Genomic DNA, 20,310 nt, shown 5'->3' on the forward strand with positions numbered 1-20,310 from the left:
CCACTACTAGCACTCTTTGCAAATCGAACCATCTCCCCTTAGCTGTACGCCTAGATAAACCAGAGGGGCAAATCCCGTCCGACTGCCTGCTTGCTGCGACAGATAAAAAGTCCAGAGAAGAACGGATCAGCCTTGCCTACTGCCAATCCGACAATCTTTAGCCCTCTCCTCAGCAGACAGCCATGGGTTCCATCGCCCCCGAGGTGCCAACCTTCACTCCGCTCGAACTCATCGGCCCCCGAGGCTACATGCGATACGTGTTCACCTTTCCCCTAGGCGAAGATTACGTGCTGGAAGATGTGTCCAAAGCCCTGAAAGCCGGCTACGACGGCGCAGCCCAGCGCCTCCCCATTCTAGCCTGCAAGGCGATTCCCGACCCGACCGCCAGACAGGACAGTGTAATGAAGCTGCAGATTCTAGGACCCAATGCAGAAGAGACAATTTTAGTTAAGGACCTACGAACGCAAGAAACAATTCCAAGCTATGCTAAACTCAGAGCCCGACACTTTCCCGTGGACGCCTTCGACGCCGACACATTGTGCCGTCGTGACATCTGGCCAACAGACCCAGGCGAGCACCTCCCCATCTCGCTCGTCCAAGCCAACTTTATCCGCGGCGGACTGATTCTAACATGGTGTATCCTGCATATGGCCGGCGACGGCACCTCATTCCAGACATGGATGCAGATTTGGGCGGAGGAGTGCCGTCGCGCACAGGGACTGAAAATAATCCATCCTGTCGTACTCCCGCCAGCCATTTTCACAGACCGTGAGAAAGTCATGCGCTCCTCAGGGCGTAACCCAGGCCGAATAGAAGACCATCCGGAATACGTCGTCCTCCCGTTCAAGCCACCCGAAGGCCTGCCGCCGAAGATGCTGGCGAAGAACCACCGAGCTCAAGTCTTCTATTTCTCGCTGGAGGCTCTGGCTGCGTTGAAGATGGACGCATCACCCAAGAATGCATCGGAACCAACAGACGTGCCGTGGATATCGACGAACGATGCCCTGTCCGCGTTGCTCTGGCGAACGGTAATGGCCGTCCAGTGGCCGCTAGAAACCCTAGAGAATGTCAACCAGGATCAAGAATCATTCTTCAACGTCGCCCTAAATGGCCGGTTACGAACTGATCCTCCCGTCCACCCGAACACGCTTGGCTGTTTTCTCGAATACATCGGTGTGTCAATGCCCGTGCGCAAGATGCTCACTTCTGCCCACTTGGCCGATCTAGCTGTCTTGATCCGGAAGGCATTGCACCGTGTGAGCAATCAGCACACGGACGACGTCATTTCCTTGATTGAGCAGCTCGACGACATTAGGAAGATATTCCCGGCGTCACTGGTTGATCTGCCTGGGTTCAATTGCATGTTGACATCGTGGGTCGACTTTGCATTGTATAATCTGGATTGGGGTACACTATTAGGAGGACATATTGAGTCGGTGCGGGCGCCGCATGTCGGGGTCATCAATGGGTTGCAGGTGGTGTTGCCGAATCCGCGCGAGGGAGGAATGGAGGTTCTGGTTGGGGTGGCGGATGGATGTTTGGAGAGACTGCTTAATGATCCGCTATGGATGAAGTATGCCGTGGCGCGGTGAGGTGATGTGGTAATCTACCGGGATATGTATGATGGTAAGTAGGACGTGTTTTTGTACGGAAACTAGGGATGTCAACGCAGGCTGTATGTAAAGCCTTAGCACATGCAGCAGGTTCAGGGTGTCGCATATTAATTGCCTATCTGGTAATAGAAATATAGCATCAAATTAAATGGCATAGGGTATTATAAGAAGATATACAAAGCAAACATATCCAAAGTCCCTCTGCCCGACGGGTATTTGCAACATATTCAGGGGAGGTGTAGATCACCACTCTTGGCGACGCTTACTCGAAACCACGCTCCCTAGCACAGGATAACCATCCGGAGCCTCAACTGGTATAGCTGCAGGATGCCCATCAGGAAGTGTAAGGTTGGGGTGATTCATCAAGGAATAGTAACTATTTCCCAGAAGTTCTTTCAGAGAGCTATACAGATTCAACTGTTCCAGCTGACTCTTTGCCTCAACAGCTCGTTTGTTCCATGCGTAGAAGTGGGAAACTGCCATCAACGCATCCGTTTTTCCTATTCGCAGCATGCCCGAGCGAGGAGGTCCGATAAGGGTTTTAGTGAAATAAGCGTCGTCAAGATAGCGATCAAAGTGTTTCTTGTCGGAATTAGCCATGAAAACATCCGTGGCCTTTTGCGCGGGATCTTCGATGAAATTCCCTAGCTGAAGCTTAGAACAGATAAGGCAGCGGCAGTCTATATGTGTCTTGATCTTGTAGTCGGGTGGCACGAGAGGAGGAGACTGGACATAGTCAACCACATATTTGTTCAGAAAATGTTTAAAAAATCGTCGTTGATTAGTGGTGGAAGGGCTCCGGGACGTAATGACGTTGTCGCAAACACCTTTTGCCACTGGCAACAGAAAGTCGGAGAAAACACGACCCATGTCGTTTCCTCGCAGATTTAGAGCAAACTCCGTGAGGGTATCGAATAATACCGTTGTATCGATGTCATTAATACTACCTATCCGGAGCACCTTAACAACCGTATCCGGTTTAACGCTGAAAGTCAAGGTATGTTTCCGGGAGTAGGCAAAGGTATGCTCGTGTACAATATGGAAAGCGCGAGCAAATGGCGGAAAAAGATATTTGATCATTGCATCGACCGCACCTTTAAGGTCGAGATCATCAGTACGGGAGTTTTCATAGGCCGAGACAAAGAAAGAGGCAAGAAAAGCGCTGTCCCCAATCTTAGTTTCCAGGAAAGGGTGGATTCTAGTTCTTGTTAGCGTGATAAGTCAGGAAACAGTAGGCGTCTATCTACCTTGTGAATAACTTCTCCCGGGGCAAAGTGGTTAGGAACATCGCAAGTTCGTGGCCACCACGAGCTGTGTCCCTCGAATGTATGGAAATCAATTTACTGGCAGTAGTGATGTCCCAATCGAGCACGTCGGGCGATACCTCCCGGTCTTGTTCCTCGCAAATCTCAATATATTCCCGGACCAAGCTATCAAGCCAGGCGTATCGCTCAGAAATCAAATTATGGATCATGGGAGAACGGCGTTGGACCTGAAATACATGCTCCACCCTAGAAAGTGTCAGGACGTACACGCTGTACATAGTATAGGTGAACATACGCTTCGCGGACAGCTTCGAGTCCATGTTTCGCCATGACATTCGCGATGTTAGTAATTTGAGAGGGCGAAACAGTTCCGTGAAGAGATTCAACGGCTTGGCAAAATAGAGCCACGTCATCAACGTCAATGGCTATCTGCATGACCTTGTCAATCATCTCGGATGGCAGCCACTTTTTTTGTAACGTCATTTTGCAGGTCTGGACCAGATCCCACTGCGTAAAACCTTCATCAAGACATTCTGAGACGGAACGGTGGCACTCATCTAGAAGTTCTTCACCATTATCTGTGGAGTTCTTCAACCGATGGAGTATGAACGAAAAGCGAAAAGCCTTTGGAACGATTATGGCGCCCCATGACTTTGAGGATCGAACATACACAGAACACATCGAATGTGGGAACCGAAAGCTTGACTTACTGTCGCTCGATAAAAATGAGTGGCCTGGGCACCCGCATTTCCTGTAAAGCCTTGGTACTCTCCATCATTCGGGTCTCGATTCGAAAAGAACCCGTCTTGGATAAGCAAATCCTCGTGGAATGGCAGATGCTCTGCGACAACAGTTCCGAGCGCATCCACTACCTTTAAGAACTCTAGATTGGTCTCAATCACGTCTATCTCATAGTAAGGCTTCCGATGACAGCTATTGTATGGTTCCTCAGCTGCGCCAGTTTCTCTTTTCTCAATATTGGCGAAGTATATGTCGAACTTAAGCCTCTGGCACGCATTTTGCAGTTGTGCAAAACGAGCTTGGTCGACTCCTTTCAGTCGATGAAAGCTGAGCTCCGCACTAGTATACTGGTGCTCGAGAGCGTAGACGAGTGCTGGCGGGCAGCAGTCATCGACATAACGATCCCAAGCTGGGTAGTCGGGGTGAATCTTTTCGTCAATGCGACAAGCCCAGTATCCTAAGAGAATGGCCAGTCTGTCTGTCTGGACAATGGGCATCCTAGCCCCAAGCGACGGGCGATGGATCAGATTGTACACCAGAGCCACTCTATATCCAGAGATGACCGGCTTCACCTCATGGATAACATCCGCATACCAAGCAGCCCAGGAAAAGCTAAACTCTGAGGATGGCGCACTTCGCCATTCGAGCTTGGTACCACGGTGGGATACAATGAGATCTCCGCCTTCGTGCTTCGAGGGAAGGTATACTACTAATGTAGCAAACATGCCATCGGCCTTCTCAGAATCTTGGTGTGGGCGGAAGAATGCGCCTTCTTCGTAAATCAGTAGCTTGTATAACTCCGCCTTGACCTCCTCCGATTGAGCGGTCAGGCCCAGGCCGGTGACGGCGTCATTCACCAGAATACCAATCTGCTGTTGCCAGTAGGGATTTTGAAGGGAGAACTGGCCAGGGTCGAGCTGCCATGTTTTGCGGACGGATTCGTCGACCAGGGTTTCGGAACCTTTCCCGTAGGGACTGCGATCACAACACTGGATGATGGCTTTTGCATCATCGGCTGAGATGGGAAGTCGAATGTTGCCTACGCCTGGAAGGTCCAGGCCAGGCAAGGCAAGACCCAGCGAAGCTTTCCCGGCTAAGAAGGATCCGGAAGATTGGATGGTGTCCAAGGTGAACAAGAGTTCTTGCTTGAGGTCAAGGTGGCCATCATCTTCGAGCAATTCATCCGAACATGAACTCATATTGCCTCTGTTACTTGCATGAGTTGGTGTGGTAGGTGCCGAGATAGAGGAGGATGTGATGTCAAAGTTCAACTTCGTGTAGAGGTTATCCGGTCGCGACTCGCGTCGCGTTACATGCTGCAATTAGTGGCCATCGGGCAAAAACCAACCATCACATCAATCCCTGTCACCTTGACATTATATCACAATTGTTTTATGACTCGCCCAATAGCATGGATGTCTGGATCAAACTTGACATTCTGTAGTATACCTGCCGGCAGGCCGGACATTCTCCTACTGTGTAGATACTGGAAGTGGAAACGCGACGACGGATTCCATCCACCGACAGCAAACCCAACACTCATCCAGGGATCGTCGAATGCGGTTCCGTGATACTTAATTCTCCTTTGACTCGGACAATATCTCCTTAACTTGTGTGGAGGCGACTCCGGGGAGAAGATTCCGAGTGCTTAGTTACCCCTATTCCTCCTTTAGCCGTCAAGTTCTATATATAGCTTCAAGATCATCCACACAAATCGACCCCGACTCGAGACCGTGATGCCTGTCGATCAACGGATCAATAACCGCGGCCCGGGGAGATGTAGATGCTGAACTCCGTACAAATCGACTATTGAGGATCAGAAAAAAGGAAAATCCACGTCTAACCAGCTCACCACAGACGCAGGTTTTTTTGGCTCGTGCCCTGCGCCGCCATGGAGCACAAAGCTTGGTAGCAACATAGCAGCATGCAGCATGTAGCATATGGCATCCTGCCCATAGACGACCGACACGAGAAATAAAGCTCTTCACGCAGTTTCCCTGGAACAGTCGTTCCATGGATCGGATTCGGGTCGCGCAGTCTCCGGTTCCCCCGCCAGTTGTGACTCCTCCCGTCCCAAACACACACACACAGCAGCCCCTGAACGCCCTACAGATGGACTAGTAGGTGCCCCTGCAGGAAATTAGCCGCCATCCACTGGTTATCTATGATCCAAGGATAACTAGTAGTGGGTTAGTTTCTTCCATCGGGCAATTAGCCAAAGAGAGGATGTCAATTGTCAATCCCGCGCAGATGGGAGCCGACAGCTCGGGTTCCCCGACTCTTCTCTTGGGACGGATGGAGAGGTAAGAAGTCTATTTATTTGTTTTGTGTGCGTAAGTCATCGACCCAGAATTGGATGCCTTGGCAGCTTTCCGGTCAACCTCCATACCAATCGGCAAGAATTCCTTGATCGGCGCTCGGTCGCAAGCAGTGGGGATGAGGGCAATCGGAATTCCCTGATGGCGTTTGGACGGGACAGGCGTTTCCTGTCTAACTGGATGTAGGGAATCGATTGCGAGTCTGTCCTACTGTGTTGCAAGCTAGCAGTTGCCCGACGAGTCATGCTTTCTCCCTGCAGCGCTCGTCGTTTCCTAATCAATTCCTTCCATCCGGTTGGGGAGACCCAGTTTTTGTTGCTTTAGTGCGTCAGACTTGCAATTGCGGGGACTACCTTTAGGGTTCCCGGCGATTATCGGCAATTCCATCTCCCCTTCAATTTTCTCTTGCGAAGCGCTTTCTTTATCCCAGGTTATGTTGCCAATTCAATAGTCAGAATAGCTGGACTCTTAGCCTCTGTGGCAAATACGACCTCCACGCAGTAATGCTCAAATGAACGTGGAGTGGACATCTCGCTTAGAAGCCGCCAAGGCGCCGAAGACCACTCCAGGACAATCGCTATCAGTAATTTCCCCGTTCCTCCCCTGCGGCCAAATGAGGGTCGCAGAATGTTCGACCCTCTCCGTTTTCAGGAGTTCTAGATTGGCAGATCATGGCGACAGCGGTGTGTCATCCGAGGGTACGCATGCTGTTGGCAGTCCTGATCCACTCTCCGGGAAAACCTTTGCATCGCACCAGCGAGTCAGGGCATCGACTTTAGCCTGTCGGACGTTAGCGCAACTGTGGGGACGCATGAATACAGTTAGATGGGCTCCGTTTGTCAAGCCAAACGGGCGATCACTTAAGGTTTAGATAGCAAAGGGGGGCTCTCGTATTCCCGGCTACCGAAGTGGAAGAGATGGCGACTCCGTGCCACGAGCCATAGTTGTCTCGGCGTGCTCGACGATATCCCTAAAGAGTGTTAGACCAGGTACTAGCAGGAATTTCATCGCAGCTGCCATGATGGCGGCGACTTAACATAACCGTATTAACTCCCCACTCATGTCCACTCCCCCATGTTGCCTCAAATTTATGTCTGACACCCATGTCCTTGTCTGCAACACAAGGCTGATATTGACTCTGCTTTCAATCGTGACGCCATGGCCATCTACGGTGGTGCAGCGCCTTCGCTGGCGGGCAGTGTCATCATGTTGACAACGCTGGCGTTATTGACTTATGGCCTGCGGGTTTACTGCCGAGTGACCAGGAAATCATGGAGTGTGGAGGATTGGATCATGACGGCTGCATTGGTGGGTTGAGAGCCTCGAAGGTCTCACTGGTGGCTAATTTTCCAAGGTGCCTTTCGCCGTGCTAGTAGCTGGATGTCTTGGTGGTGCTTTCAATGGCATTGGTATTCGTGATTCTGTATTGGCAGAGCCACAGAATGTCAAATACCAAGGAGAAGGACAGAAGGTAGGAATTGTGCAAATATGTTCAGCTACATAGGACTGACTCTCCAGTTTTTCCTCATTTTCGAAGTCGGTTACTGTTCTGCCATTATTCCCATCAAGCTCAGTATCAGCTGGATGTTGATCCGAGTGGCCGAGGGTCGCAAAGCGTACCTCTACGTGCAATACGTGGTGATTGTTGTCTTTGTGCTGATGAATATCATCGCATTAATCTTTATTTTGATTAACTGCATCCCTGTTGAGTACGACACCCGACCTATCCGAGCGTAACAACCGAGGTTGACTTTACAGGGCGGCCTGGGATACCTCACTACTCGCCAAGGGAGGACACTGCCAACCATCCTACGTGTTGGCCGATGTCTACTACGCCTGCACGGCTGTTAACATTCTCACTGACTGGGTGACGGCTTTCATGTACGGTCACTTCCAGCTGTTATCGAATTCCACTGACTAAAGCAGGCCTGTACCTCTCCTATGGAATGTCCAACTGAACCGCAACACCAAGATCTCGATTGTCGGCCTAATGGGCCTGGGTGTCTTGTAAGAACAATTTCTTATTTATTTACACCCTGGTGAGCATGAACTAACTAATGGTCTCCACAGCGCCTCTATGTCCGCCTGCGTCCGTCTCAAATACACCGTCGCCCTAACCAGCCAATCCAACTACCTTTACAGCGTCACCAACGTGGTGATTTGGGGATTCGCCGAAAACGCCCTGGGCATGATCGTCGGCAACGTCGCGACGCTGCGCCCACTATTCCGCATCCTCCGCGACCGCAAGACATCGTCGAACAACCGATACAACTCCCGGGGATACTACAGCTCTCAGCGCACGGGACCGGCAAACCTGTATTCTCGCAATTACGAGCTGGCTGAGCAGGGAAAGCACACCAACAAGATCACCACTACCTCGGTACCCGATCATACGCGACGACCTAGTCAGATGAGCGATGGAGATAGTCAGAAGCAGATTCTTGCGGACGGGACTCCTCCGGGCGACACGGATATTCTTGTTAGTCGGCAGGTTATTGTGGCGTATGATTAGCGTTGGGAGGTTGGTTTGTTAGATGGTTGGAGTTTGGGTCTCTTATACCACATTCTTTGCATAAATTTCCTTTATGTTTATAACTATAAATACTACAAAAAATTCACATATAGAGATCCAATATCTTTACAAGCAAGAGTGGGCTCATAGAAGCAGGGTAAGATTTTTAATTTATTGCTGGGCTAAGCAACGCCAAGCCTTAACGGCTGCAGTGGGGGACGCAATTTATGCGCGAGTCAGACAACATTTTAACATCACTCGGGAATGTGATACATCATATGATCAGGTTTGCACAGCGTGGTCAGTTAGATTATTCTTTGGTTGTTCTGTAGTCTTTCTGTCCTTGTTCTAGAAGTTGATTAGCCTGTATGGTACTAGTGGTACTTTGTGGGGTGGCACCACCGCGAACTGCTCTATATTTGCTACTACTATTGTTACTATCTCAAGTTCCGCAGTAACAAGTTCACTCCATGAATTTGATTTGACAACAAGAGATTGTTCTCCAAAGCTTGCTTTATTCATATTTTCTTTGATATCGTGCAGAGTATATATTTCATATATACTTGTGTCGATTGGCATCATACTATTCCTGTACCCCAAATACGACTTTGGGAACCCAGTCAGACACAGCGAGCAAGTAATCGCACCATATACACAGATAGTATAACCAGCCTCATTTAGACAATCAGCAGGCACTAAACTGGCTCTATCATGATATCATAAGATCCTGCTAGCATCTTGAACTTAGTAAGTTGTTCTCACTTCTCCACTAAATCTCTAATGCAACCATGAAATCTATCCAACCACTCGATAATATACAATATAGTACAGTACAACATCCACCCCACTCACAGAAATAACTCTGCTCTATTCCACCTCCAACTCCCTCACCACCCCACAACCCACATCATAAACCACCCCATGAACCTGCACCTCCCCCCTCTCCACCGCCTCCCTCACAACCCCCATCCCCTTCAACACCCTCACCCCCTCCAACACATTCAACTCCACCAACCTGACCCCCCTCTCATACTCCCCATGTATTCCCCCCAACTCACTCGCATGCCTATCCCTAACCCTCTTCACTGGTCTCAACCACGCATCCAGCACACTCTTCTCCCCATCCCCATCCCCATTCCCATCTCCTTTCGGGGCAGCTAACACAGCCCCAACCCCGCCACAGCACGTATGTCCACAAACAACCACATGCTTAACCCGTAAATGACACACCGCATACTCCACCACCGCAGCGCAATTGACATCCTGGCTATTCACCACATTGGCGATGTTGCGATGCACGAAGACGTCGCCTGGATTTAGATCGAGGAAAGTGGTCTCCGGACACCGTGAATCGGAACATCCTATCCAGAGGATTTGAGGGTGTTGGGCGCGCGCGAGGGTAGGGAACAGGGAGGGGTTTTGGAGGGTGGTTTTTGCGGCCCAGAGGTGGTTGAGGGTTAGGGCTTTGGTGTATGTATCACCTTCTTTTTTGGGGGCTTGGGGTGTTAGGTCTGTGTGGTTTGTTGGTTGGTTAGTGAGGAGGCGAGGGATAGATGGAATTGGGGGAGGAGGATGTACCTGTGACGGCCATGGTTAATGGGTGTATACCTAGTGGTATATTGTATGGAGGTTGACGTTGGAAGTTGGTATAGATGGATTGTGGTGATGACTTGGTAGTATGTAGCAAAAGACTGACGATGAGGAATGAACTAAATACTTATTTACTTCTCATACAGAGTGCTACATAACTTCCCTCCTTTCAGAATGGGATATTGCCAAGTAAGCATGCCGTATACCCGTCCCCTATCCATCCATCATTTATCACCAGATGATCTAGATTGCATGATATGGATCGATCTATACACATGACACTGACCCTACAGCACATAATCTCTGCGTCCGTCGCATCCCATTCGTCCATATAATCAGAGCACAGACTTGTTGCACGATCGGTGAGGCATATACACATTCCGTCTGTATAGATATGCTACGCGAAAAGGGATGGGCATGAGGGATTAATATACAGATATTCAAGGGATATACTTCCGAAGGAATTCTGGATCAATCTATCGGCTATTGCGGAAATATAAATAGTAGTTGTGATGCTCTTATCAGGTTGATAAGGAGGTGAAACGCTAGTGTTCGGGTGTGTCGGCACTGTCGGGTTGTTTCAGGGTTGATATTTCCCCCATCTGACACAAAGTGTACATTACTCTATCTGCTCGTTTAACCAGTGATCTTTGAGGAGCTCTCTTGCCGTCTTTCTGTCCTCTGGACGCCACTGGAGCATCCCACTCATGAAATCTAAAAACATCTCCTTATTCCTGCCTTCGAGAAACTGTTCAGATGCCTCTAGGCCCCCTGTCTGCGGTATGGCTATGTCTTGTTTCCAATTCCCTGCTCGGTCTTCAGTATCTTACGCTTGACAACCCAAGACACGCAAATGTAACTTACCGTCTTCAGTAAAGAATTCATGACTTCGTTTTCCACGCTTGAGCATATCTGACGGGGGAGGTCCTATGAGACCGATCACCTCTGCCAGATGCGCACGGGTAGAGTACCCTTTCCCGTCGGGGTCATTTCCATTGAACATATGCTTTCCTTCGAATAAATCCCAAATCTAGTTGATTCGCGTTAGTACCCTCACGACAACAATAGTAAGGAATGAGAACGTAACATACCATAACACCCACATTCCAGATATCAACGGGATAGCTCCACTCGGTCATCAACATTACCTCCGGTGATCGGTACACATTCGGCTGGGCATCGTGATCTTGTTTCACATCACCTCGTACTGCAGATCTAAAGTCACTCAAGACTGCGCGTCCAAAAACCTGGGTAGTTCGAAACGCCGCGAAGCATATACTGGTGCGCTATTTACAAATTTGCGGGGCGCAGGGCTGTCCATTTCAGCTTTGGTGAAGGCTTCGAGTATTGAGCTGTCTGCAATCTCTTGCACAATGTTATCACTTTTGATATCTTTTTCAGTCGTCAGAATTTATCTCCTTTGTTAATAACAGGGCTGGCGTACCTGTATGAACAAGCTTGCATTCAGTGTGCAGGTAATCAAGTGCAAGGAACATCTGCATGAGACCGGCTTTGAGCAAATCTTCGGTGAAGCGATGTGTGGGATTTCGATAAAGTAGATGACCAAAGCTCTCCCACATGGGCTGCTGGACGAGACAGTGATGATTGCCACCATTGCGAGAAATGGTGGATAGATCAAGAGCTGTTCTCACGTGCGCATAGCCAGGGTGGGATGACTTGTGCTCTTTCAAGTGATTATAGATTCGAAAATCTTCTGCGTTGTCTTCATCTCGAATGTAAACTTTCAGTGTCACATATCGATGGCCCCTGGATATATTAGCAGATGAATTGCTACATCTGGATCCGACCTACTCAAGATCACGGGCAAGCCATGCAGTTGAAGTAACGCCAAATCCCAGCTTGCCAATGACTTGGTATTTGGAGGCAAAAACATCACCGATATTCACGGGATAATATTGCCCCTTCTTGAATCCATCGAATCGCTCTTCGTCAAGTATCTCCGCCGCAGGAATTGTGTCCCATCCGCTGGTCGGGAAACACATGGGACGGGATGGAGCCCTGCGGAAAGAGTTTCTGACCAACCTCAACAGTGACACCATCTGGAAGTAAGAAGGAACAGAGTGATATGAGAGTCCGTGACGCTGATGAGGAGGATGGGAGGGTGTATGTAGTTGCAGAATAACTGACCCCAACAATGCATATGGCTGCAAGCTAATGCACCACGTGAAAGCATCCCTTCGTCCCACGTCTGCGGATCCCTTAGGCGGTCATCCAGGCTATTTACAGGTAGGTTAGTGTTGTGGAAGTTTGGACCATTGACATATTTGTGCCAGTTATTGGAATATTTTGTCATGGGTATCAATACATAAAACACCTATCTGTCCAGGAATTCGCCACACATGCTCCGATTCTATCATGAGGGATATTCCTACGTGCTCAGCATACGGGACGGCAGCTGCTTATGACTGGTCCCGCGACACCTCAGCCACAAACTCCATCAAACCAGGCTTAGAAGGCGTCTGGTCCGATGTCCATGTCTGAGACTGCAAACTCGGTGCCTTGGTGGCGCCCGATCGGCCAAACCCTTCAAGTCCTCGAAGCGGAAATGTTTCCACCTTCAACTCCTCCCGTGACAAGCTAATCTTCAGCTTCTTACTTCGGCCAGTATTCGACAATGCCAGTAGTTCACCGTGGTGTGGGTATGCCGCCTCCCAGGTCAATTGCTTATCCCCCTCGGCGCCCTCTTTCTTGGTGTTTTTGGCCGTCTTCGAGCCTTGAAGCGCGATGGCCGACACGATGTCCAATTTCACGAAATGCATGAGAGCTGCGGCTGCTTCATTCTGCAACCCAATCCGACCGGGAGGCTGCACTTCAGGATGGTGAGGAAGGTCTATGGAAATATCGTAGTGGGTGCCAAAAGGAGGTGATACCGGGTTGGTACGGATTTTCACGCGGAAAGAGCTCTGAGGGGTGATCAAATGGCCGGAAAATGTCGATTCGAAGGGCATCAGGAACTGTTGCACCAGACTCTCTACCTTCGGAACAGCCTGCATCTTCGGGAGGCTGACAGACGCAAAAGGCAGGGCGTGGAAATCACGCTCGACTCCTGCAGCGCGGAGAACCCGGTATATATCATTCATAAATAATTCCAGCCACCTGACGTGCGAGCTGTGTTGGAGATACGCCATGACGGGGCGCAAGAGCTGATACTCGGGGGTGTGCCGACGCTTCTGAGAGAGCGGGGGCGGCGGTTGAGTCCTGCGTCGCAGGTTCTGGCGATGTGCATACGCCAGCAGGATCCGAATGGAATGAGAAAGCCCATTGGCAAGGACATCGTGTTCTGTTGACTCAATCTTGTCTTCGTCGGGCGTTTCACGGTCGGCATCTACCAGATCCAGCAAGATCTCTTGCTCTTCGGATATCGGTACACGGACCAGGTTTTGCCGAGTCGTCACACCCTGACTTCCCATTATACGTGCTTCGCGCATCAATTCGTGGAATAGCTCCTCCTCGTACACTGTGTCGCGTGCTTGCAAGATCCTGCGCTCAACCGAAGCCGCATCGGAGATCGGATCCGGCATTTTGGAGCATCCCGTAATTTGTCCGCGGTGCTTCACACGCACCCGAACAGTTCTCGTCTTCTGTGGTGCCAACCCCTTATCCAGTATTAAGCTTCCATTGTCAGCCCTTCGTAGAGCAGCAAGACCCCGGTCGCGGAATATAGGCGTAGCTATACAATGCAGTTAGCAAAAATCCAACGTAAGGACGTAGCAATCCTACCTTCCAAAAACCCATATTGTACTCCCAGCGCAGTTCTCTCGCGAGGCAACCTGCAGACCTTCCATCCCTTCTCCTTAACCGCCAGCACCTCATCCCAGTACTTCGTCTCCGAAGCGACCTCTTCTTCCAGTCGTGTCGCCGAATTGAGCAATTTATTCGCAGCAGCATTGAAGTTCTGCGCCCTCCAACCCCGCGACACAGTCTTAACATCCTGCACAGCGGCCTCCGACTTCGGCGGCGGTTCCACAATCTCCGCATTCAACGACCCCAGCGGCGCAACCTGTTTCAAGAACGTCGACATAGAAGTCTCCGCCTGACGAGGGGTATGCTTCGAAAGCAAAAGCGAAACGAAATCCAAAGCGAACAGAGCTTCCATATGCGCCTGCCTTCATCCGCAGCAAACCAATTAGCTCCATTGCCCACTTATTGTCGACAGCAGACACCTACTTACATAGCGAACTGCAGGATCTCGGCCCGCCGCTTGTACAATGTTTCCAGACGCTCGGTCGAGTCCACATCCTCGGCAGGTTTATCATCCTCGTCTTCCTCCTCCCATGGGTCCCGGTTCTTGTCCTCTTCGATCTTGGCAAGCAATGTCTCTTCGTTCACGTCGCGGAAGGATCCCCATCGGGCGTTGATTTGGGCGATCTCGATTGGGAGGGTGTCGGGGCGGTCGGGCTTCTCCGTGAGCGGGCGCAGAGGAAGGCTGAAGGAGTCGGCCATGGTTGTGGTCCGCTGCCGGAGAGCAGGTTGAATTGAAGGTATATTGTTGTTTGATAATGGAGTGATGGTGACGGATGATCGCATTGCTGATAGGAGACACGTGACTGCTCTGGAGCTAGGGGCTAGTCCGGATATGGACTGGTGTGGATGGCGGGTCTGTATGCCTCAGGAAGAAACCCCTATGGATATAGTGCCATTGGATATATTTCACTTTAGGGTTTCAGCTGCTTCATGCACTATCACCAGGTTATCTGAATAGAACTTGATGTATCCTGAGCAATGTCAGATAGCCCTTATTGTCTAAACAATGCTCGGGTCCCTCTCCCTAAGGCATAACCGGTGGCAGCTTCATCGGCGATAGCCAACTCGATAAGAATATGATATCCTAAGATGCTTCAGTATAGCCATTATTCGAAAAGCAAAGCCTTGATTTCCTAGCTGTTAAATACTGTTTTATATTTTTATGCATATAAATTGGACCAAATCAGACTATGATCAAGCCAATCATATGCGAAACCTAGCCACCCCGATACTACAGCCGGAGAGAGATACCTATAGGTGGAACACACATGCGATACAAGCACATCACATGCCTTCTCGCAACTAACCAATTCACCCCGCTTCTGCCTGAACCTGTCAATACATACAGTTGAAGAGCGCTTCACGAACACCAGATCTCCAGTCTCCATGAGCCTGAATATCCCCTCCAAGAATCCCATCAGCAGCCATCACCTCCATACACTCACTAAAAGCTACACCCGTCCAATATGCCCTCCCGCAAATCCAAATCCAACCCCAAATCCAACCTCCCCCGCAACCGCTGGTCCATGTACCCAGCCCTGCACAGCGACGTCCTCAACCACCTGAGCTCCTCCCTCCCAATCACCTCGCTAACCTTCCATCCCTTCGACGACGCCACCAGCAGCAAAAAAAGAATACGACACGAACATCATGGGCCGTTTCGTCTGCTCAAACGACTCATGCACGTCGACCGGCTGGACGAGCAAGAAGATCGCCATTACGATCCGGCTGTACCCAAGGGACGAGTACAATGCACGGGTGTATCATCAGCGCTGTAAGAAGTGTAATTCGCTTAGTCGGCCGTTTTTGGATGAGGACAGCTATGCGGAGAGGATTGCATATCGCTTGAAGAAGTGGTATGGGGTTGATGTGGAGAGGCCTGTGTACGATGAGAGGAAGAGGACTAAGCCGCATAATAGGGAGTTGTGTGAGGGGTGTAGGGCTGGGAGGTGTTCGTTTGCGGAGGTGTGGGATGAGGATGATAATTGGTAGAAAGGGAGGGATTTGAATGGTAATGGGATTGGTATTTGGTCAGTCTGGTGTTATATCATATTGAGTAGGAGCATGGGATATTGAGCGATATTTGCAATGACAGACATGATACAGTTTGCTTGGGTACAGAGTTCCCAGTAACTATGAAGCAATACAGCGATAAACATGTACTTCACTGATCCTGATTTTGAAGGTATCGACTAGGCACCTCCAAGCAAATCAAAAACAGATAGCAACAGGTGTCGTTCAATCTTGGGAGGATGCTTGTTCAGCTTCATAGCTGAGAACACAGCCATCTGGGCACCGCGCACGCTATACTCCATACTCAAAGTTGTATCATCCTGAATCTCAACGTACTGTCCCACCAAGGCCAAATTCTTGCTCTGGGAAGGCATGACTTCAGGGCGGAAGTCATGACGACGGGGCATCAGTGGTGCCGTGGCCATGGGCATCAGAACAGGCTTTGTGATCGAGTTCGGGAGTATGTCATCCACTGGCATTCCTAGCTGGGATAGCACCTCGGTTAGAATCTCCTTGCCGGAGCAATGACACATGGGCTTGTGGACAAAATTTCCAGTCTTCTCGGGATGCAGCCCATAGCCCCAGAATACATCGACGGAGGAGGGCTGGTCAGAGCACACGGGCTGACGCGGAACGCTGATACTCAGGCCCCAGTTGCTATCGGAGAAAGAAAGCAGAGCCCCCGTGCCGGGCTTGTTGTTGGTTAGTTTCTCGTAGCGTTCCATAAAGTCGCTGTCGCGGAGGGTGACGGTGAAAGACTCCAGAGTCGACTGGTCAACGTTGTTGTGGAAGTTGAACGGGTTTCCATAGTCCGTAGAGGCCTGCATCAGGTCGATCCACAGGGCCCAGTCATCATCCAGGAACTCTTTGTCATGCTGGGGGACAGGATTCGGGGCCTTGTCGTTTGATCCTCTCTCAGTTGCAGAAGTTGTTGATCCAAGGGTAACCATGACAAGGTCCTCGGGCCTCACGTCGATGGTCTTCTGCTCGCCGTTATCTTTGAGGATGATCCCGGAGACGGTAGTCTGGGCCTCTTTCGGGTCCATTTGCAGGCTTGTGACCTTTGCGTTGAAATGGAAGTCGACTCCCTGCATTTTCAGATATGATTCGATTGGCATAACAACTGACTCGTAGATTGTATACTTGGTTCGATCCAAAGCCTTCACGTCATTCAAGCGTTCAATTTCAGCCAGATGTTTACATAGACATCTTCTGAACTCTGCCAGGCTATGCCATGGCTGCATAGCGAAGCTGTATACTATCAGCCTTGTAACAGTTGGAATTCGTAGTATCAACCTACGTCGTAGACCACAGCGTCCAAAAGTTAGTCTTGAAAAATGCTTCATCGAAGGCGTCCTGGATGGCTTTCTCTCCGAGCATACGTTCATTTTCAAGCATCAATTTGATTAGTTCCATTCGGTACTTCGGTCCAATCTGGAGACTTTTGGAGTGGAGGCATTCTGGGCCTTTATCTCCATGCTTTATGAGACGTGTTGGCGCTGCCCGTTTAGGAGAGGTTGCCCGGTCCAACTCCTTAATGCTATCAAGGAGTGACTGCTTTGGATTATCGGTGCTGGGAACAAGAGAAAGCAGGTGCTCTACGCATCGATCATGGAAGTAGGGCAGGCTTCCAGTGTACAGAACGTAACCGTTCTCTGCGTCGCCGCAACTTTTGATGCCGCCACCTGCATGGGAGTGCACATCAAGGATATGGATATTCGCTGCAGGAACACCCGCGTCATGAATGAGATGGACTGCTCCGGCAAGAGATGAAATTCCACTGCCTATGAGCCAGGCCTTGGTGGTTTTCGGATCCCTCTTCAATCCGTTACCGCGGTTCATGTTGACTATATCGATTACCTCTTAATACTTAGTCGTCGTTTTTCGATGATATAAAATAGATACAAGGGAGCTATCTGGGTGAAAATAACTTGTACAATCGTAGACTGTATGCTGAGCCGGTTTCATCTCAGTGGGAAGTGGTTGCAATACTTTTGAATGCTCAGAAGCCACAGTGTCATGATATCATCACGAAGAACCGACTGTCATGAGACGGGATGCAGTATCACGAGAAACCGGAGTACAAACAGCATAATCAGTGCACCCAAAGAATGGTATTTATGACTATTGGCCGGAAGGTGTCTTCCATTTTCGTCAGCCCAGGAGAGCTGTCTAGCAGATCCCTCCACGTGTGGGAAGGGCCCGCGGTTGGGGAAACCTTAAGTTGTGCAGCTTCGTGATCTAGGCAGAGCCATCCATGGCGGAATCAGCCACGTCTAATGGAACGTCGGGGTTGCGGCATGACAAAGCCGTCAAATCGTATGATTTGCGTCAAGCAGTTGATACGTTGCACGACTGCAGAAGATGTGAACGTCCTAGTGGCCAGCTTGGAGACGTTTCCATGTCACCTATGTAGGTCTTCTCATCTACCAGCAAAACAGCGACTGTCTGTTGGCACTTGACAGAATGTACAGATAAGTAGGTTCCCATCTCCTGCTGTATGGTTGGGGCTACAAATTCCTTGTCGATCTGATGATTTCCATGGTGAACCAACCGAGGTTGTGTAACCAAAATCTCAGCCATGCCTTTCCTGTCATATGCCCGTGCGCTGGAACTGAGGAGGCAATTGCAAGGAACCAGAGCTGAGGTTATCTGTATCGGGTGCGATGATTATGCGACAAGCATTCGCCGATGGAGTGACACCTGCGAAAAAGAAGCTGTATGTGACTACTTTCACTCTCCTCCTGGCCGCTTGAATACAGTTCTGACCAAGCACAGGGTGCCGTTGTACGTGTAGCAAGTACAGCAGAAGTGGCTGAGGTGGTCCGGTTCTGCCGGAAGCATCACATCGACTTCGTGGTCGAGGCTGGTGGACACTCCACCACCGGGGCTTCTTCGTCGCATGGGGGTGTGGTAATCAGCTTGGCTAAGATGCGCAAGGTCTTGACAGACCCTGCCTCTGAGACGGTGTGTGTCCAGGGAGGCGCGACCTGGGATATGGTCAATGACTCAACTGCTCCTTACGGGCTAGCTGTGGTAGGCGCCATCGCCAGTCACGCTGGGGTGGGCGGGTCAACATTAGGAGGTGGCTCCGGATGGCTAACAGGGCAGTACGGCCTGATTGCAGACCAGCTGGTGGGTGTCAAGGTGGTCCTGGCCGACGGCACCATTGTTGCAGCATCAAACGAGGAGAACCAGGACCTATTCTGGGCGATGCGCGGAGCTGGACAAGCTTTTGGTATTGCTACTGAGTTTGTATTCCGTGCCCACAAAGTCCGAGACACGTTTTTCGGAGGGGTGATAGAGTACGATGTGGATACGCTACCAATGCTTGTCGATTTTGCGAACGAGTTCGATCGACGTCAGGATCCGAACAGTGGCTTCCACTTTGGATTCGCATATTCACGAGATGAGAAGCAAATGGTATTGCGGGCTGTGGTTTTCTACGACGGGTCTGCGTATCAAGGCGGATTATTTTTTGGACCCATCCTTTATCAGAACCCTCTGATGACCCCTCTGACCAATCATACTGGCATGAGGACGTATATAGAGATGAATTCAGTTGCTAATGTCGACCCGGTGCCAGAAGGCCGCAAAAGCATCAGTGGTGCCAACATCATGCGACCGCTCGAGACAAGCCTTTTGCAAGATCTTTACAGTCAGTTCGTTGAGGCTCTGCATGCGTACCCTCGTATGGAAGATAGCGTGTTGATGTTCGAAATTTTACCATACAAAAAGACTGTGGAGGTTCCTGTTGAAGAAACTGCGTGTGCCAATCGAGGGCCTTATTACAGCGCCCAGCTCTTATTATGCTGGCATGACTCTGAGCTGGATGCGAAGATGCATGCTCTTCAACGGAGTATTATCTCCAAGATCTTGGAAGCGCAACGAGGCATTCCTGATGATCATGGTGTGGCATGTCCCAATCTTGCAGGTAAGTAGCTATGATAAAGCTGTGCATAAAGAGCTCTCTTGCTAATGTCTGTAGGACATGACGTTAGTGTCGAGAAACTTTACGGTCCTAACCTGCCTCGATTACAGAAGCTGAAGAGGAAGTATGATCCACATAATGTATTCCGCAAGTGGCATGATCTACTTGCACCAGCAAAGTCACATGTAGAGCAGACGGAAAAATCTTAGTATCTGAGTTAATCTATTCAAGTGAGGGTTGTGCTAGTCTGGTGAAAATTGAATAACAAAGTCGCTTCATCGTCACAAAGAACGACACCGCCAGCCTTCACTCGCCGGATTGTGTGCTATGTCAGGCAACCGAGGATGTAGAGGATCGTCAGTGACTGAAAGAGCAGGCACATTGGTTAATAATAAAGTCTGTATTTTGCCTCGAGGCCATCTGGAGATATAGGCCATTCCTAGCGGCCCTGGGAAAGGCCTGCTCATTTCTCCGCGGGCTTGTTGATTTCTGGATATAGCTCATTCTAATTGTCGAGAGGAACTATAACGGACTGCTGTAGCCATTTGACTCTCTACTATGT

The 20,310-nt window shown here is 50.0% G+C and overlaps 9 protein-coding genes across 9 annotated transcripts; 4 read left to right on the forward strand and 5 right to left on the reverse strand.

Annotated features, from left to right (window-relative positions):
- Positions 1-182: 182 nt before the first annotated feature.
- On the forward strand, positions 183-1,592 carry BO85DRAFT_381186 (uncharacterized protein; the record flags this gene model as incomplete). Its single annotated transcript, XM_025656406.1, has 1 exon — positions 183-1,592. The coding sequence occupies one exon, from the start codon at positions 183-185 to the stop codon at positions 1,590-1,592; it is 1,410 nt and encodes a 469-aa protein (XP_025511473.1).
- A 264-nt stretch (positions 1,593-1,856) lies between these two features.
- BO85DRAFT_381285 (2OG-Fe(II) oxygenase) lies at positions 1,857-4,818 on the reverse strand (the record flags this gene model as incomplete). The annotated part of the gene is made up of 4 exons (XM_025656409.1): positions 1,857-2,811; positions 2,861-3,124; positions 3,174-3,529; positions 3,589-4,818. 4 exons carry the CDS (start codon positions 4,816-4,818, stop codon positions 1,857-1,859), a joined length of 2,805 nt encoding a protein of 934 aa, XP_025511474.1.
- Positions 4,819-7,095: 2,277 nt separating this feature from the next.
- BO85DRAFT_442251 (uncharacterized protein) lies at positions 7,096-8,449 on the forward strand (the record flags this gene model as incomplete). The annotated part of the gene is made up of 6 exons (XM_025658829.1): positions 7,096-7,245; positions 7,292-7,408; positions 7,456-7,646; positions 7,696-7,818; positions 7,864-7,944; positions 8,008-8,449. 6 exons carry the CDS (start codon positions 7,096-7,098, stop codon positions 8,447-8,449), a joined length of 1,104 nt encoding a protein of 367 aa, XP_025511475.1.
- An 867-nt stretch (positions 8,450-9,316) lies between these two features.
- On the reverse strand, positions 9,317-10,040 carry BO85DRAFT_504353 (carbonic anhydrase; the record flags this gene model as incomplete). The annotated part of the gene is made up of 2 exons (XM_025664297.1): positions 9,317-9,960; positions 10,028-10,040. 2 exons carry the CDS (start codon positions 10,038-10,040, stop codon positions 9,317-9,319), a joined length of 657 nt encoding a protein of 218 aa, XP_025511476.1.
- Positions 10,041-10,554: 514 nt separating this feature from the next.
- On the reverse strand, positions 10,555-12,042 carry BO85DRAFT_471863 (kinase-like protein; the record flags this gene model as incomplete). Its single annotated transcript, XM_025662515.1, has 6 exons — positions 10,555-10,846; positions 10,904-11,069; positions 11,131-11,254; positions 11,287-11,431; positions 11,484-11,806; positions 11,852-12,042. 6 exons carry the CDS (start codon positions 12,040-12,042, stop codon positions 10,659-10,661), a joined length of 1,137 nt encoding a protein of 378 aa, XP_025511477.1. The 3' UTR covers positions 10,555-10,658.
- A 244-nt stretch (positions 12,043-12,286) lies between these two features.
- BO85DRAFT_405681 (mediator of RNA polymerase II transcription subunit 17) lies at positions 12,287-14,541 on the reverse strand. The gene is made up of 3 exons (XM_025657306.1): positions 14,232-14,541; positions 13,781-14,166; positions 12,287-13,730 (listed from the first exon to the last, which is right to left on the reverse strand). Exons 1-3 carry the CDS (start codon positions 14,501-14,503, stop codon positions 12,460-12,462), a joined length of 1,929 nt encoding a protein of 642 aa, XP_025511478.1. The 5' UTR covers positions 14,504-14,541; the 3' UTR covers positions 12,287-12,459.
- A 560-nt stretch (positions 14,542-15,101) lies between these two features.
- On the forward strand, positions 15,102-15,960 carry BO85DRAFT_453071 (3CxxC-type zinc finger protein). The gene has a single exon (XM_025660980.1). The coding sequence runs from the start codon at positions 15,455-15,457 to the stop codon at positions 15,794-15,796; it is 342 nt and encodes a 113-aa protein (XP_025511479.1). The 5' UTR covers positions 15,102-15,454; the 3' UTR covers positions 15,797-15,960.
- Positions 15,897-17,790, reverse strand: BO85DRAFT_154396 (oleate hydratase). The gene is made up of 2 exons (XM_025654172.1): positions 17,118-17,790; positions 15,897-17,068 (listed from the first exon to the last, which is right to left on the reverse strand). The coding sequence occupies exons 1-2, from the start codon at positions 17,657-17,659 to the stop codon at positions 15,997-15,999; spliced, it is 1,614 nt and encodes a 537-aa protein (XP_025511480.1). The 5' UTR covers positions 17,660-17,790; the 3' UTR covers positions 15,897-15,996.
- A 448-nt stretch (positions 17,791-18,238) lies between these two features.
- Positions 18,239-20,157, forward strand: BO85DRAFT_405687 (FAD-binding oxidoreductase). The gene is made up of 3 exons (XM_025657307.1): positions 18,239-18,536; positions 18,596-19,751; positions 19,806-20,157. The coding sequence occupies exons 1-3, from the start codon at positions 18,399-18,401 to the stop codon at positions 19,955-19,957; spliced, it is 1,446 nt and encodes a 481-aa protein (XP_025511481.1). The 5' UTR covers positions 18,239-18,398; the 3' UTR covers positions 19,958-20,157.
- The last annotated feature ends 153 nt before the right edge of the window (positions 20,158-20,310 follow it).

This window comes from Aspergillus piperis (genome assembly GCF_003184755.1).
Source record: "Aspergillus piperis CBS 112811 unplaced genomic scaffold BO85scaffold_23, whole genome shotgun sequence".
Lineage (NCBI taxonomy): Eukaryota > Fungi > Ascomycota > Eurotiomycetes > Eurotiales > Aspergillaceae > Aspergillus > Aspergillus piperis.